This window comes from Hippocampus guttulatus, chromosome 9 (assembly GCF_054856545.1).
Source record: "Hippocampus guttulatus isolate MCC_2025c chromosome 9, RoL_Hgut_1.0, whole genome shotgun sequence".
Lineage (NCBI taxonomy): Eukaryota > Metazoa > Chordata > Actinopteri > Syngnathiformes > Syngnathidae > Hippocampus > Hippocampus guttulatus.
Window position 1 is genome coordinate 12,720,895 of NC_141269.1, and position 17,300 is coordinate 12,738,194.

General features: G+C 40.4%; 3 protein-coding genes and 1 non-coding gene across 4 annotated transcripts; 1 reads left to right on the plus strand and 3 right to left on the minus strand.

Moving 5' to 3' along the window:
• Positions 1-693: 693 nt before the first annotated feature.
• dnaja1 (DnaJ heat shock protein family (Hsp40) member A1) lies at positions 694-6,598 on the minus strand. Its single transcript, XM_086120535.1, has 9 exons — positions 6,482-6,598; positions 5,683-5,834; positions 5,385-5,577; positions 4,094-4,198; positions 3,064-3,291; positions 2,857-2,971; positions 2,219-2,334; positions 2,037-2,137; positions 694-1,936 (listed from the first exon to the last, which is right to left on the minus strand). The coding sequence occupies exons 2-9, from the start codon at positions 5,812-5,814 to the stop codon at positions 1,703-1,705; spliced, it is 1,224 nt and encodes a 407-aa protein (XP_085976661.1). The 5' UTR covers positions 5,815-5,834; positions 6,482-6,598; the 3' UTR covers positions 694-1,702.
• A 52-nt stretch (positions 6,599-6,650) lies between these two features.
• aptx (aprataxin) lies at positions 6,651-10,477 on the plus strand. The gene is made up of 7 exons (XM_086120536.1): positions 6,651-6,798; positions 7,058-7,104; positions 7,229-7,495; positions 8,056-8,115; positions 8,198-8,424; positions 9,219-9,322; positions 10,044-10,477. The coding sequence occupies exons 1-7, from the start codon at positions 6,669-6,671 to the stop codon at positions 10,220-10,222; spliced, it is 1,014 nt and encodes a 337-aa protein (XP_085976662.1). The 5' UTR covers positions 6,651-6,668; the 3' UTR covers positions 10,223-10,477.
• Positions 10,478-11,012: 535 nt separating this feature from the next.
• Positions 11,013-11,086, minus strand: trnai-aau (transfer RNA isoleucine (anticodon AAU)). The gene has a single exon. It is a non-coding gene; the product is annotated as a tRNA-Ile (tRNA).
• A 918-nt stretch (positions 11,087-12,004) lies between these two features.
• On the minus strand, positions 12,005-17,199 carry LOC147200391 (uncharacterized). Its single transcript, XM_086121238.1, has 9 exons — positions 17,084-17,199; positions 16,826-16,880; positions 16,587-16,631; positions 16,314-16,373; positions 16,038-16,103; positions 15,924-15,953; positions 15,771-15,836; positions 15,586-15,651; positions 12,005-14,375 (listed from the first exon to the last, which is right to left on the minus strand). Exons 2-9 carry the CDS (start codon positions 16,877-16,879, stop codon positions 12,246-12,248), a joined length of 2,517 nt encoding a protein of 838 aa, XP_085977364.1. The 5' UTR covers position 16,880; positions 17,084-17,199; the 3' UTR covers positions 12,005-12,245.
• Positions 17,200-17,300: the final 101 nt, after the last annotated feature.

Consider the following 17,300-nt stretch of genomic DNA (forward strand, 5'->3'; position numbering starts at 1 on the left):
TCGGGGGCTTGAAATTGTACTGCTTTGGATTTGCTATATCATCGTATATTAAAAGGAAAACGTGTTGTTACAGAAATATATGACTCAAGAAAAGTAGAAAAAAATACAGAGCACGTGTTACATAACGTTAGATTTACTGTATTGTTTATTTTTGTTTTAATCAATAAATGAAAACATACAGGCATCTACCAGATCAAAAATGAACATATTTTTTTTTCCCAAATCAATGCCCTTTGTGAAAATAGATATTAAAATGACATGCCCATCTTCTTACTCGCCCAGTTCATGTAAGTTTTGTATATGTAAACCTCTGCTCATTATTGCTGGTATTCAACGCTCTAGAAAGTTGTGTAACTCTTGGCGTAGCACAAATCTAGATAATTACATTACATCAAAGTATGAATCTCTATACTGACCAGCTTTTAAAATGCCCTCACCAGGATTTTTCTGAATTTTGAATTAGATCAGAATTAGTTTCAAAGCAAATTTCCCAAGTTTATTTCAAGACTTCTTCAAAACGATTTCCATTGGATGGATTGCTGCAGGTGTGGAGTGTGCACGTAGCAAGTTGACTCCTCTTCGATTTGTTTTGCAGCTGTTAAAGTGAAGGCCTCTCTTTACCTCTAAAGTTGTGAAACATACGTTCTGTTGTGCATGGATGCATTTAACTGCATAATTAAAACAATTGCAAAGTTCCTTAAGAGTATCTTTTATTGAGGTAAGGGGCGCACACCCACAGCCCTACTTACCAACATGGCATTTTACACTCAACAACCAGTGCAACAACCACCATGACACGAGACAAAATTGTTAACTTGGAGGCCTTGAAGTCTTCTGTTGATTAAAACGTGTCACTTGAATTTCCGGATGTATTTTCCTTAAGTTTATAACATGCTAATGTTTCAGGGGTGGGGGGGATTCAGAGTAAACCTTTAAGTAAGAACTAAACAAATGGGAGTTCCAAAAAGTTTTTATCTACACCTTCTACTCTACTGGAACGGCATTCTGGCTCGTGTTTTTATTTTTCCTTCTTTGCACCATAAAATCATCCCTTTATTTGACAATTACTAAAATAAATCAAAAACCACGATTGACGTGGCAGCTAATTATGGTTAAACCAGTTAAATATTGAAACTCCAATTGATAAATTAGTTTCAAAGCAATGTTTAATTGCTTAGCTTTGTCAGTCACATTTTCAAGATCAAGAAAGGTTTATAAAATAGCCCTTTTAAAAGGGGAAAATATAATTGTGAAATCAAGACCGCATGCACACTGCATTTTAACACACATACACGCGATGCGCACGTTGAATTGAACAAGTCATTGACATGATGGTTACAACAGCAAGTGACTCGGTAACACTCTAAAAGGTTATTCTACATGGTATTGGCATCATAGCTGAACGCCCCCGCACTAAAAAGCATTAAGGGGACACACAGAAGACTTACGTTGCCCTCACCGTTTCTCACTATGTCATTACAGCAGCAGCAGCAGCAACAACAACAACAAAGTCCTTCAAACCTCCATCGAAGAATGATCATATTGAACACAGTTTTGTGGTTCATCTCGACAACTGAGAAAAGTAACACACACACACACACACACACAAAAACCTAACTAAAACAAACAAAGGGTGCATGAGATTTTCAAAAAAGGCGCTTAGTTTTCAAAGCTGAAGGTTTTGGAATGCAAGGTGGTTCCTTTAAGATGTCTGGCACTGAACACCTCCGGTGCTGGCATAGTCATCTTCATCCATGTAGTAGTTTTGATGCCTGTGTCGTTTTCTGTTCTCCAGGTCACACTCCTCAAGGTCGGCATAGATGTAGAGGTCATCGTCCATGCTCTCCGGCTGCTCCACGTCCACCTTAAGCGGAAGGTAGCTTTCGAGCTCCTTCAGTTTGTTCTTTGGGAGGAAGTTGGCTTTCGGGAACGCCACCTAGAGGGAAAAGTGTCGTCATTCCAATTGAGGTCACGTCACGCTTGGATGACATTGTGTGTCGTCGGTTGCTTGCAGGTGCAAAACACGGCTGTCTTACGGAAAAGTGAATAATGAGTCTGCCCGTCTCAAACGGCCGGCGATACATCGGCATCCCCTCGTTGCAGACATACTTTGTGTCACCGGGTTTGATCAGTTCTCCTGTGGAAAAGGACAGTTTGAGATGTATCATCTGATTTTTGCAGAGACCTTTCCAAGAATTTGAGACAGTCTGGTGGTTACCTGGATGGGAGGTAACGAGGAGAGTTCGGTTGTCAAGTGTCTGGACGGGCTTCTGGAAACCACACAAAGCTTCGACCAGTTGCAACTCCATCGACATGGTCAAATCCTCTCCTTTCCTGGAAGTAGATTCCAAAATTGCAACTACAGTAATGACGGCGTTATGTTAACAATAATGACATTTATGCTCTGTTGAAAGAATTCTAAAATGAAGACTTCTCGTGCTTTCACATATGACGTGAAATGCTCCGGTTTTGTGTGTGTCATTTGTACAGTAAACCTCAACTGACACACACAAATGAACTGCTGGAAAGGGAAAACTCTTTGCCTCTTATTTGAAGAACTGTTTGCTATCTGCTGAACTAAACACTGCACGTTCAGTAAGTGCAGAATTAAGAACAGAGATGATTAAAAAGAAAAGACTACAGTGAGAATTCTTCTTGTCCTCTTCATGAACAAAATGGGACTGAGAGTCATTCGTAAGATTTAAGTGCGATCAGTTTGGCATCATGACGTCGAGATCGTGAAGGAAAACGTGCAATTGGGTTAGCCGATGCGGCTTTAACAGCTCTCGCTCTTCTTGGCAAGACTTGCTCAAGGACTTTGAAGTGCGTCTGCAAGCCAAGCAGTGACCATGTTACCGAGTGAAAAGAGGATGTTCTTGTAGGTCCAGGACAAAGATGATGTCGCCTGGCTCAAGACCTGGTTCCTGGTCTCCCTCTCCGTGGAACACAATCTTCTGCCCATCTCTCATTCCTGCGCAGTGTAACGTTTGGCTTTAGTTTGGGGATGACCTTCTCCAAGTAATGAAGATATTACATTCTGACTGCTTCTTCTTTTGCTCTCACCCTTTTCAATGAAGACCTCTAGAATCTTCTTCTGTCTCAGAATCTTCCGCCCTCCGCACCCTTTGCAGCGGTCCCTCTGACTGATTCGCTGTCCTTGGCCCTGACAGCCGTGACACACTGTGGACACCTGCTGGACCATACCCGGCACTAGTTGGTGGACGCGTACCTGCATGCCCGTACCGTGGCAGGACATGCACATCTGGGCCGCCCCTTTGCGACTGCCACGACCTGCCAATAGAATATTCAACAAGCTGTCAAGTTTCAGTTTCTGTGCGATGACCATTGCTTATAAAAACAAAGGCCTTGTCCACAGAAAAAGTTCATTTTTAATCTTATTTCCAAATATTCTGGACTTTTGTCTGTAGTCGAATCGCTTTTAAAGCCACTGTAATTTGACTTTTTGGAAAATGTCAACGAAAGGAAGTGTGTAGGTGGAAAAAAATACACGCACACACCCTGAGGAATAGTCTATGAATTAAGATCTTTTTTTTTTAGAGTAATTACTTCTGTCATCAAAAAAGTTATAGACTGAAACTGTTTATTTGAAATGACCGCCTTGAATAACAAATGATGTCACAAGGCTGTTTTAGCTATGACACGTCAGTTGGCAAAGGATAAAAGCAGCTATTCTTACATACTGTAGCCATCCAAGTCATCAATTAATCGGAAGAGAAGTCAAAATCTATGGAAAACTTTAGAAATAAACTGAAGAAGCTCGGAGACACCACTGGTATGTGACGATCATTATAATGGGGCGGCTGTGGCTCACTTGGCAGAGCGCGTCACCCAGTTTTTTTTACAATCCCAGCTCCGACTGTCCACTTGCCCAAGTATTCTTGGGTAAGAGACTGAACCCAAATTTGTTCGCAGTGGGCCCGGCAGCCTATTGGATGGAAGCAGCCGCCCACTGCCGTGTGCGTAATGAATTAATGTGAGCGTCTTGTTAAACACTTTGAGCAACAGATGGTGTGGATAAAGCATGTCAAAAAGTGCACTCCAGTTACCATTTTTATTGACTCTTTGGACATACCTTCACATTTCTCACAAATTGTATTCTTCTGGACAGAAAGTTTCCTTGTAGCTCCATTATAAAGATCTTCCAGTGTTACTGATATCTGGTGCACTATGTTCTTCCCTGCCATGAGAGGGAAAAAAAATAGCAATTTAATATATATAAAATGCAACACAAGGTTTCATAAGTCTTGTCACTTTACAAAAACACATTTTAGGAACTTTCAAAGGTAGCAAGATAAAACTCTTTAGTTGAATGGTGAAATCTTCCAAGTTTTTGCTGCAATGCTCGTGTCAGGCCATTGTGATGTGACTTTTGCATCACAATCAGTGTTTTTACGTTTTGTGTAAAACGTGGCTTGCGCTGACTTTAATGCCATTTATTGAAAATGTCGTTCACTGGAAAGGAGAGGGCGTTTTGTGTCTTAAGAGTTTGATAAGAATGAGTCGTGTTCAATGCAGATTCCGGATAGAATTTGCAAAGCAGCCATCAGACAGACGTACCATACAAAAATGGCATGCAACATTTAAGGAGGTGTGTTGTGCCCCTGAAAAAGAACTGGACGGCCACCGCCCGCAACTGAAACAATTGAACAAGTGTGAAACACCTGCTAGCAGAGCCCCAGAAAGTTAAGACTGATATCAAGAGTCATTGACAGTTATCTATCCCTTTTTGCAATTATCATTTCGATGTAACCAAGGGCTCGCTTTTGAACATTTGTCTTATATTCGGGGTCCAGACATTATACCCATTCGCGACGCTAGAAGGCGCCAGATATTAATGAAGCAAATGCTGAACTTGACTCCCCAGGCCAAAGTGAAACCCTGCCACGAAAAATAAAAATAAAAATAGCGGTACCACGAAGAAAAAAAGTAAAAAATAGCGGTAATAAGGAAAAGAGAAGAAAATAATAGAAGAGATAACAGAAAATGGAGAAACGTAGTGGCAATCTGGAGAAAAGTGGGTCGAAGATCGGCCAGGTTAACCGGCAGCTGAGGAGAAGTTATGATGTAATTTACATTTCAAAAACCAGAAGCCATTCATTTACGAATGTGATTGCACTTTAGATTTGAATGAGGCAAAATAACATCCTTTTTCTCTCAAAAATATTGTTATAATCATTTGTTTCAGATGTACTGTAATTATTTTCTGTATAAAAAATAATTTGGTCTTCAAAAAGTATTTTTTTCAAACTTGAGTCTTTAAAAAGAGGGGGTTGTCGTCTTATAATCAGGGTCGTCTAATATTCGAGCCAATACAGTAATACAACTCAGTGTCAGAAAATCAAGTGATATATTTTCATCCACACCTTTTCTTTCTCTGTGCATCCGCCTTCCGCCTCCGAAAAACAAGTCGAAGATGTCCATCGGTGATGCAAATGTTCCTCCTCCACCACCGGCACTGGGTCCACCTTCCTTTATGGCCTTTTCTCCTCCACGGTCATAAATCTCTCTTTTCTTGGCATCTGACAACACTTCATATGCTTGTGAGATTTGTTTGAACTACAAAGAATCCAAAAATACTTATTAGATGGGGACTACATGGCCGATGGTATCAATCTCTGTAATGTGTCAGACATAATTTTTGACCAATTGTCCACTTATTACCTTCTCCCCTTCAGTCGGATTCTTGTCAGGATGATATTTCAAAGCAAGTTTGCGATACGCCCTTTTTAGTTCATCGGGAGTTGCATTAGGTTTCACACCCAACGTGTCATAGAAACCAGTTTCCTTTACCATGTTTGCCTTGGGATGATAACCTTGGAAAAACAGCGATAATGAAAACACATTTACTATTAAGTCCCCATATGTAGTTATAGGACATGCTACAAACTCAAACTACAGCATAATGTGTTTTAGAATTTATAAATTCATTGTCTTTCGGGGCATAGAAGACAAGACATCATGTCGACTAGTTATTCAATTCATTGACAACATCTAACCAATTCTAACTAAAGGCAATATAATACAGTTATACAGTAAATGTTTAGGTTCACAACATATGTTTAAATGATTGATGATGACGTTTTGACTATGCGTCCAAGACAAAACGAAAATGACATTAGGGCTATTAAAATATTGTCACGTGAAAAAATCACAGTTGTTTGAGAAAAAAAATGGAAAGACGCAACTAACTCAAGCATCGGCTTTAATTCTATTTTACTTGTCAAACAAAATGTAATCGTGGGTACAAAAGAGAAAGAAACTTAGGACCACGTAGCATTGGCAAAGGGTTCACAAGGTTTCGTTTCTCCGGCCCTGCTTTCGTTAACCTCGTAGCCCGATCATTGTAGAGCTAACGCTAACATGCTAGCTTAAGATATGCTGGTAATATTTCTAACACTGGGCCATTAACGGAATAGATACGATAACATTCATTCGCAAGTTTGTAACAAAGAGTTCCAACCTTATTGGAAGCAATACGTTGACACCGCCAATGAGTCAAGCAAGGGCTTCAAATTCCAGAATTTTCTCTGCCATGGGGCAAGCACTGCTGTGACGTCATCAGCAAGCGTCCCCAGGAGTCAACAAAGCAAGCGTGGGCAGGTTTGCTAAATTGACTGTAATATATTGGGTCCATTTAAAATGGTAAGATGTCAATTTGTCAGCTTGTTAGTCAAGAAGAAACGCACAAACCCATTCTGCTGCCTCACCTTGAGTCAGTTATCCTGGGTCGTGGGCCACAAACCACAATTAAAGACAAAAAATGCTCCAGGGAACAAGGTAATACTGTACGAGCTTTTCACCTGTGTGTATTCATAGCGTGTGAGTTTGTTCCAAATTATTTTATCTCAAGGTTTTGTTTTGGAGTCTTAAATGTCAAATTTCCGATTTGCACACGCGCAAACTGGGTGACATTTTACTGTAGTAGCATACTGAATACTTTTCAGACTTTATCACTTATTTTCTCAGGGTCATTTAAAATGTCATGTATTCAATTTATTCGTTACGAATTTTACTCAAGCTATCCCTTCCTCATCAGTTGAATTGAAAGCAGACTGCAGCAAAGGTTTTGTGAAAGTTAAACAGGTAAGAGAAAATGCAAAAATGTCTAACAAACCCTGCATAATGCATACTCACAATCAACAGTTTTTTTTTTTTTTTTTTGTAGGGGCGCTGATTACTGAATTTCTTTCCCATTTTTGTTCCACAGCTGGGTGCAAACCCCACCTCTGTAGACTCTGTGGTTGTGGGTCATGGGAAAGAGGTCAAACTGATGCCAGGCCAGTTACTCCACATTGTCAATGACTTGTACCCATACACTGTACAGTTCAAGGAAGATCCTGGTAGTTGTAAAAGACCATTAGATGTTTCCTCAAAGGATGAAGAAGGCTGTCCTGAGGCTCCCTGTCTAAAAGCGGCCAAAAAACACGAACACCTGCTTGAGTCTATCAGAGCTGAAGAGTCAAGGGAGATCAATGTAAGACATTTACAACTGAGGATGTTGTGATGATATATGAACTTTTTTTAAACTTGGCTTTTAATAATTAAAGTATAATTGTGATTTAGTTGCATGATGGAACTATCTTTGACATATCCCGTTGACATCATGATGATCAGTCACGTACAATAAGTCAAAGATAATAATAGTTACCATGTTTGCTAATGTAGTGCCCAGTTCTGGATGTACATTAGGGTAAAGTTTTTTTGGGTCATGGAAAGCTCTTTGTGTGTTACTGAATTAAGTAATAATTATATAATTATATATTTGTTTTGTACTATGGCCTCCTACACTTGGGGTGCATTCTTGTCATAACATCAGACCTCAAGTTTCCTCCATTCCCGAATTCTTTTCCGGTCACTTTTGAAATATTTGCAATGTACTGTGCTGCATACATACAGCAGAATATTCTATTTGAGGTGTGGCCTTTATTTATTCCAGTGGGCAATTCACCCTATGATTGATTGAGGATCAAGATCTATTTGAGGAACTGTGGTACGTCACAGCCAAAAGCTAAAGTCCAATTTAATGTGTTGCAGCAAAGTGTTGGACATTGGAGCCAAGGGCTGAAGGCTTCGATGCAAGACCCTAATATGCAGGTCCTTTAAAAATAACATCATCATCAATAAATTACAGTTATGATTGTATGATTAATGTGTATTCTGTGAATTCTTCTTGTAGGTGTTTAAGGATGATAAAGTAGTTGTAATCAAGGACAAATACCCCAAAGCACGTTACCATTGGCTGGTCCTCCCATGGATATCCATCCCCAGCCTGAAGGCCCTGCGGGATGAGCACTGCAGCCTGCTCAAGCACATGCAGAAAGTAGCTGACCATATGGTTCAACAGTGCCCTCATGCAAGTTCCTTGGACTTTCGCAGTGGCTACCATGCCATCCCAAGTATGAGGTAACCACCCGGGGCTTTTGGTGAACCCACTGAGCTGTTGTGCTGTGTGCGGGGTCCAGCAACTGCTTTCATCAGCATCAGATGTCTCGGCCACTAGTTTTGTGGGCCATTCAAAATTTGAATCGCATTTGCACAATGTGACAATCTTGCAAATTACAGCCAAGCTTTCACACATGGTAAAAATACATTTCTGGGTTTTACGCCAGCGAGACACAGCTAACTGCTGTTGAGCCTTCAAAATGCAGAAAAGAGTACCTATGTTGTTTTACAACAAATATTCACCATATTTAATTTCATATGTGCCCGCAGATTAAATAGTAGGTTGTGGTAAAAATGTGAGTGAGCGGTACATACCATGCCAGGTACTGTACATTCAAATAAATTGGAGCGAGCTCCATCTCTCAATACGTCTTTATTACCTCCCACATCCATTCTCTGCAGCAACTCTGTGAGTCTTCCTTTAACTCTTGTCTTCTTGTGGATTAAGAAAAAAAAAGGCACGGTATTGCATAAACTGAATGCTACCTATACAAGCCCGTGTCCATACAACAAATTAACCAATGTGCAGGGGTAAGTGGCCGAACTGTCATTTTTTTGTGATGGTCCGGCCCTATTCGGGTTCGGAAGCATCACGTAGTGTGTAGTGGCCCTAAATCGGATGTCTAACAGTGATTCCATCTTGCTTATAGAAAGACATGCGTTGAAGAGGTAGCCATTTTAATTGTCATATACCCTGGTATAATCTTCACACATGCACATGCACGCACATACATTTTGTGTTTTTTCTCCGACAGTCATGTGCACCTCCACGTGATCAGCCAAGACTTTGATTCTCCTTGCCTTAAGAACAAAAAGCACTGGAACTCATTCACAACAGACTATTTCATCGAGTCTCAAGGTGAGATAAATACAGTATATTGTTCTTTGTAGGGCTGCAACTAACGATTATCGACCAATCTGTCAATTATTTTGTTGATGGATTGGACAAAAAAAACAAAACACGTTTTAAATTCCATTTCTTTCTTCAAAAACAGGACGCTATTTCAAATTGGAAATACACTGTAAATTAATTACAGTATGATTCACTTCCTGGTTTGGTCTGTAACGTCAAATAATTGGCAAAAATGTTATCGTTTTGACTTTCGCCTTGTCATTTAACTAGGTTTATTAGTATTAGTAAAAGCAGATATTGGCAAATGTGGTGTTTTAAAAAAATGAGAGCGCAATATCTTGAAAATATATAATTCTCGCGATAATAGCCTGTGGAATATGCATATCCCAAAGACCTGCAATGTTTATATGGAATTGTACGATTTTATTTAATTTTGACCAACCATAAATCTAAATCGCCATCCAATACTGTATGTGAACAGTATCTAGGGGAATTATAATTATAAAATTAAGTATTGTTTCTTGTATCCAGGGAATATTATGATGATACTGATAGCCTGCTAATTTAGTGATATCGTACCTAAATACTTTTTCATACCCACTAGTCTTGCAAATAAGTTAGTTGGCTTTACCGTAAGGATGTTTTTCCTTATTTAGATCTGTCTTTTTGTCGCTAATAAATTGGAAAAATTGATTATTTTGTGCTCTTTGTTGTGATTTCTCTGCAGATGTCATCCATATGCTTGAAACGGATGGAAAGGTCACAGTAAAAGAAGGCACCAGTGAGTTGTTGAAGCTGCCTCTGCGTTGCCACTTGTGCCGCAAAGAACTTCCCACGATACCAGCTCTGAAACAGCACCTCAAGTCCCATTTCTTGGCTGAGAGTAGAACCTCAAATGCATCATAGTAACTCAGATGTTTATAGCTTCTTTGTGAGACATCTGTGATTGGCCGGTGAGAAATCCCCCTGCCTTTTAGCCAAAGTTAGATGGTATTATAGGCACCATCTCACCAGCGATTTGTGAGGATAAGTGGTCTAGAAAATGGGTGGATGGATGGCAGTTAACATACGGTACTGTGCTTCTTTTTCCACATTCAAAATCTTTTTGATTGTTTTTTACTTTCAATGTAGATTAAATATTAAATATGTACAATTTCTGTCCTACTTTGTAAATGCTTGACTCAATATTTTTAATGTTTAAATGTGTGTTTTGAAAAGTGACCATTATGTAATAACATTAGTCCACAAGAATCTTATAAACAGTGGTCTACACACATCAACATTTCAGAGTTGTTTAAAAATTTGGTGTGTTCCTTTAATTATAACCTACTGACTATAAAGAACCAACACCATAAAAATACGAGAGTAGGGTATGTTTAGACAATTTTTAGAAGACAAAACATCGGTTTGAAAAGCTCCTTGGGTCTAAATTACAGTTGTGATTGAAATTTTTCAGCACTACTGCCTTTAGTCACAACCAAAGTTGAGTAAAATGCAATAGCATTTGGAAATAACTATTTAGCATGCTTTTTTGTTTTTAATCTCACTATAAAGACTAAATTCAACGTCAATAGAAAAAGCTGCAAAATATTATTGCACTTTCAATTTGACACGTTTTGTAAAAAACTCGGCAACATAAAATATTTTGAACGTCCGCAAAAAAAAAAAAAAACCCACAAAATTGGAAAAGCTTATGTGGCCCGTACGGGGATCGAACCCGCGACCTTGGCGTTATTAGCACCACGCTCTAACCAACTGAGCTAACCGGCCACTGAATGAGAGTCGTGTACAGTCTACATTTCATAGATCAACTATGCATAGCTGCAAATTCATTGATGAGGGGCGCTCAAATTTTTATGGAGTCGGAGAGAATCAATTTATGGCCAAAGCCCAAGTTTATCACTGGACTATGTTTTAACCATGGCAAAAAAAAAAAAAAAAAAGTCAAGTCAAGCGTCCGCTGCACGCCTTTCAGCACTGCATTTGTCATATGTGTGTTAGCACATCCTACCGGTAAAAAGGTCATACAATGCGCAGAACATTTTATGGAGTCGGAGAGAATCAATTTATGGCCAAAGCCCAAGTTTATCACTGGACTACGTTTTAACCATGGCAAAAAAAAAAAAAAAAACTCAAGTCAAGCGTCCGCTGCACGCCTTTCAGCACTGCATTTGTCATATGTGTGTTAGCACACCCTACCGGTAAAAAGGTCATACAATGCGCAGAACAACAGTCTAACCTTTTTCATCGGGTGTGCAACAAATGCGTGCTTTCTTCTGAGGAACTTAAATTACGCCAGGGTATATTAAATTCTACATTTTTGCAACTGGTATTGCCTATATATTATAGTTGGTTGTTAAGGCTTTTTACATGTCAAAGAAGCAAGTGTAGGATTATTATTAATGATAATGTGTATTTTAAAACACTGATGTACTGTATTGCTTAAAGAACTCGCTTTAGAAAACCTACCAATTGAGTTGCATTAGCTTGCTACACCAAGTTAGCATTTGCCTATATTGCCTAATGGGTGAAGTGGGTGTGGAATTTAATATCATGTTTACTATACAATAATTATACCTTTTTTAATAATCGGCAAGACACACCTAAACACAACAGCCTGACACAGCAATCCTGCCCCAACGTGTTACTGAGAAACAGCGCAGAACGTTTAAGGATGACACAAGCAAATAAAAACTTAAAGATTTATTTTCATAAGACACACACAAATTGTAGTAACCTGTATCGATACACTCTGCTGCCATGTGATGACAGGAGTACAAAATAATTTCAGTAAACACACATGGTACCATTATGATGCCAATATCAACATTCAGGAGTAGAAACGAAATAGCTTATGGTCCACCTGATTCCACCAGACAGCTTCTTCAACAGTTTTGAAGTTAACATGGATGAGTTGCTTTCGGTAAGGTCATCTTCTCCGCAGACGTAACTCCATGTCACCTTCCTCTGGCACCAAGAGATGGTCCACTGAGTATTGGGTGTCGTCACCTATGTCCTGGAAGAAATACTCTTCACTCTCACAGCTCTCATCCCCATCCTTGCAGTCTTCGCCTTTGCTTGGGTGCACTTCAGTGCTTTCATGACTGTTTCTGTCTTTGGCCTCACTGCTTTCACTGCTTTCGTGGCTGGTGCTATCGCTGTCCTTGCTGCTTTCGTTGCTTTCCTCACTGGTGCTGCTGCTGGATGCATTGCTTTCACTACTAGTGGAGTCATCATCTTTCGTGGTGTCACTGGACTCACTGCTTTCATGACTTGTCGAGTCACTGTCCTTAGTGGTTCTGCTGCTTTCCCGACTAGTAGTGTCACTGGATTCACTGCTTTCGTGGCTTTTGCCGTCGTTGGACTCACCGCTTTTATGCCCCGTGATGTCGCTGGCCTTCACGGTTCCGCTGTTTTGACGAGTGACGATTTCACTGGACTCGCTGCTTTCATGACTGCTCGTGTCACTGGATGCACTGGATTCACTGCTGTTACTTGTGACGTAGCTGGTTTTGTTGGTCTGAATAGTTTCTTCACTGGCGCTCTCGCTGCTGTCAGTCACACTAACCAGCGAGGTCTTGAAGTTGTAGTTCATTTTACTGAGCTTGACTGCATCACGAGTTTCACTGCTGGGGTTAACTACTGTGGCTTTCATGGCATAACTTTTGTCATCCGTTTGACTTGACACACTGCTGGTGCTCTCATTGGACTCACTGCTGTCATTTATGTTGCTGGTCACTTTTCCATTGCTGTCAGCGCTGGCGGTTTCAGTGGTCACGCTGGTCTGAGCTGTTTCTTCACTGCTGCTCTCACTGCTGTCGGTCACATCACTTCCCAATGAGCGCTTGGTGGAATAGGTTACTTCGCTGACCTTCAACGTCTGATGGGCTTCACTACTGGAGTTGTGACGAGCCTTACCAGACTCGATGCTTTCATCACTGGCACTCTCGCTGCTGTTGTCTGTCTCAGTGCTTTCTTGACTTGTGCTGTCATGAATGCCACTTGATTCGCTGCTTTCACTACTTGTGTCATTGCTGGCCTTACTGGTCTCACTGCCTTCATTGCTGGTTCTATCACTATCCTTGCCGGTCTGACCAGCTTGCCCACTGATACTCCCACTTTTGAAGTAAATAACTTTAGTCACCGATGGGCTCTTGATGATAGAACTTTTGTCGCTGGTTTGACTTGATTCATCGCTGTCACTGATGTTCTCATTGGACTTGCTGCTATGACTGGCCTTAATATTATCTCTGATGTCACGAGACACACTTTCATTGCTGTCATCACTAATGATATCACTGGTCACGCTGGTCTGAGTGGTTTCTTCACTGGTGCTCTCACTGCTGTCAATCACATCACTTACCAAAGGGCTCTTGATGGCATGCCTTACTTCAATGACCCCAACTGCCTGCTGGGCTTTACGACTGGGGCTGGGAGTAGCTTGACTGGACTTGCTGCTTTCACCAGTGGCACTCTCATTGCTTTCATGACTTGTATCGTCATGGGTGTCACTTGTTTCACTGCTCTCACTACTGGTGTCGTCGCCGGCCTCGCTGGTCTCATTGCTTTCACTGTTGGTTCCGTAAACACCCTTGGTCTGACCAGGTTTTCCATCGTTGCTCCCACTTCTGTAAATAACTTTGTTCACCAAAGGGCTCACGATGGTATAACCTTTGTGATCAGTTTGACTCGGCCCATTATTGTCACTTCTGGTGGTCTCATTGGACTCGTTGCTGTCACTACTGGTGGCCTCGCTGATATTCCTGCTCTTGGTGCTTTCTTTATTTGAGCTGTCGACGCTCCGATTACTTTCACTGCTGGTGCTGTCGCTGCTGTCAGTTTGATCACTCGCTCCCTGGCCCTTGATGTCATGGCTCATGTCACTGTCTTCATGGCTTTCGCTACTGACACTCTCATCACTGTCACCAGTGTCAGCTGTGTTACCAGTATTGTTTCCTGTGTCCTCTTCTTCGCTGGTGGTGTCACTGATGTCAGCTGTGTGCAGCTCTGACTGACTTAAGACTTGGTTGTCAGTACTCACAGAAGCTGGATTCCAACTCTGAAGCAGAGAAAAAAAAACAAGCCTTTGTGTTACTTGAGACATTTATATATCGTAGGTTACAATTCAGTATGCCACAATGTGGCTTGCATGGCCACTTTCAGGTGTGCAGGAGTCAGGGGCATCCATTCATTTCCTATGCCCTACATGGTATCCTTATTAAGTTTTGCATAAGCTGGATTTTACTCAAGCAGGGCGAGAGGTACGGTACACCCTGGACTGGTTGCCAGCCAAACGCAGGGCACATATAATAATAATAATAACACATTTTATTTGTGGCCGCCTTTCTAAGCAAGCCAAACAACTATTCAAACTCACATTCAAACCGAAACACAATCTAGAATCTTCAATGAACCAAATACACTTTTTTGGAACAGGAAGCCAGAGAATACTCAGAATACTCATGTACACACGGGGGAACGTGCACACGTCCACAGGAAGGCCGGCTCTGTGATTTCAACCCTGAACCTCAAAAATGTGAGGCAGACTTGCTAATTAGTTGACCAATGTGCTGTCTGTAAGATGGATTAGCTCCATAAATAAACTTGATGACTTATGACAGCGCAGCAAGAAAACACAAATTACTTTTTGCCTGAATCTCCAGTATTTTGTTAACACAGCATTAAATGTTCTTCTTATTACCATTGCTGCATGGAATTTATTTTACAAGAAGACACTTTTGGATGTATAGGATTTTATGAGAAAATCGTTTTAAAAAACTGTTAAAAAAACCTGTAATGCACCATCGATCCAAGGCAAAATCAACTTCAGTCACATTGTAGAATGTCTCTATAATTAATTTTCCAGGGATTCTAATTGTGAGTGCTGAGCAATATAAAAACAACAGTTGACGTTACAAAAGTCTTAAAACTAACATTTGACGTTTGGCTTAAGCGGAATCACAAAAGAAAACAACACGAGCGTAATCTTTTAATCTCTAAATAACCTCAAGAAGTGAAAACAATGGAACTCAAAATTATGCCTGAATAAGTCCTATTGAAGTTAATCACCTGTTGGTACTGTTGAATGTAATATTGATTCGATTGCGGATCATGGGAACCTCCACTCTTAGCCCGTAAGAAAAAAAAGAGAGGCAATTGATGAAACTCTTTATAATCGACATGATTATTGATACATTCTTTGAAAAAAAAGTGATTAAACATCTCAAAATTGTATCCTCAATAGCAGAAAATCATTACTGAGTAATTACCTGCTGGTAGTACTGGTACAGGTACTGCTGATAAGACTGTTGATCATACGAGCCTCCAGTTTGAGACTGGAAGAAATGAACAGAGACTGAAACAGTTAATTATACTCTTGAAGACTGCCACCGTTCAAGGCTCAGTACTGGCAGCTCTGAAGAGAAACACCTGGAGTATATTTGGAGTAAATTACCTGCTGGGAGTACTGGTAGGGGTAATGTTGGTCGGATTGTGGATCATAGGCACCTTGAGTTTGAGACTAAAAGAAATTAAAAGGGACATTTCATGAAACTCTTCAAGCATTTTTGGAAGGTTCACGACTGTAATAATACCCAAAAACACTCACTGGTTGATGTTGGCGATTTTCTTCAGAGCTCTGAAACCAAAAAGAAGAGGAAACCTCAAAATAGTGCCTTCAAAAGAAGAAAATCCTAATTTAAAAAGACGTTCATTAATCTACCTGCTGATGGTACTGGTGGGGGTTATGTTGATACGATTGTGGATCATATGAACCTCCATTCTGCGACTGGGCGAAATTGAGACAGAAAGAGAGGGACCTTAAATGATACTCTTCAACATGAACAATTTCTGCTGTGTTCTTCTCAGGTAGACACACAATGCGAGGTTTTTATTTCCAGATATCTGAACAACCCTCCACCCCCAAAAAAGAAGAGAAAACATTTTCTCAATGATCCCAGCAAATAACAGAAAATCATATTTAAGTCAAGTAAATTACCTGCTGATGGTAGGTGGAATGTTGATAGGATTGTGGAACATATGAGCCTCCATTTTGAGACTGGAAGAACGGGGAGAGAGTGAGACATTCAATGCTACTCTTCATCAACTCTGCTACATTCTGTGAACATCTCTTCCTATAAGCTGCAGATGTGGTTATAAGAATGCAGAGTGCAAACAATATAATCACCACACCATTAATCTAACGAGATGCTGTATTTCCAGTGTTAAACGAACCCCCCCCAAAAAAAACGAAAAAGCAAAAAGCACTCACCGATTCACTTGATTCACTTGACTCCGCCACGCCATTAAATGAAATCTGCCAGAAAAAGCAATAACATGACAATCGTTTACACTGTCCTTGAGACCCATTTAACATATAGCCCCACGTTTAACACGTCATATTTAAAACAGGTAAGCACTGACTTCATTACTTATGTTCAAAAATAATAACAACTTGACAGCTGACTTGAAACTAACCATTGTACTTATTTTCCCAAAATATATACTTACAGGTTTGGCAAATATCGCCCCAATAAGGCAAAATGTTAGTCCGATGACCCTCATCCTGCAAGACACGTGTATAAATCGCATTTTATGATTGTTAGAGAGCGATAACTCAGGCTAAAAATAAACAAAGCAGATGATTGCATGCAAATTGCAACTATGTAATAAATAGAAACTTCCACATTGTTAAGCTAATTCAATGTCAAGAAAAATGCAGATACATTTAACTGAATGAAAATATACAAAGTCAATATCCAATCTTACCTGAGTAAGCTTGATGGATAATTTTTTATCAGTCAGACGCCAAGTGAGAAGCTGTCAGAGCTTCGGCTTATGTGTGACAGCGAGCAGGAGAAGCCTATTCTGAGCTGCAAGCTGGTACTTGGGACAAGCTGGAGGAAACCCCAACAGCGGCTGTATATATGCGAACCAAATGATGTTTCAGTTACATCACTTCCTTCCGGATTTCTCCTCTGTGGAC

Excerpts from the sequence above, each read along its gene's own strand:
- dnaja1 (XM_086120535.1), bottom strand. The coding sequence starts at position 5,814 with ATGGTAAAGGAAACTGGTTTCTATGACACGTTGGGTGTGAAACCTAAT. Across the intron at positions 4,199-5,384 it reads GATGCACAGAGAAAGAAAAG|GGAAGAACATAGTGCACCAG; the intron begins GTGTGGATGAAA and ends CTCTCATGGCAG. Across the intron at positions 2,138-2,218 it reads CCTCGTTACCTCCCATCCAG|GAGAACTGATCAAACCCGGT; the intron begins GTAACCACCAGA and ends CCTTTTCCACAG.
- aptx (XM_086120536.1), top strand. The coding sequence starts at position 6,669 with ATGTCAATTTGTCAGCTTGTTAGTCAAGAAGAAACGCACAAACCCATT. Across the intron at positions 6,799-7,057 it reads AAAATGCTCCAGGGAACAAG|TTGAATTGAAAGCAGACTGC; the intron begins GTAATACTGTAC and ends CTTCCTCATCAG. Across the intron at positions 7,105-7,228 it reads GTTTTGTGAAAGTTAAACAG|CTGGGTGCAAACCCCACCTC; the intron begins GTAAGAGAAAAT and ends TTTGTTCCACAG.
- LOC147200391 (XM_086121238.1), bottom strand. The coding sequence starts at position 16,879 with ATGAGGGTCATCGGACTAACATTTTGCCTTATTGGGGCGATATTTGCC. Across the intron at positions 16,374-16,586 it reads CAAGTGAATCAAGTGAATCG|TCTCAAAATGGAGGCTCATA; the intron begins GTGAGTGCTTTT and ends CCGTTCTTCCAG. Across the intron at positions 15,837-15,923 it reads AAAATCGCCAACATCAACCA|TCTCAAACTCAAGGTGCCTA; the intron begins GTGAGTGTTTTT and ends AATTTCTTTTAG.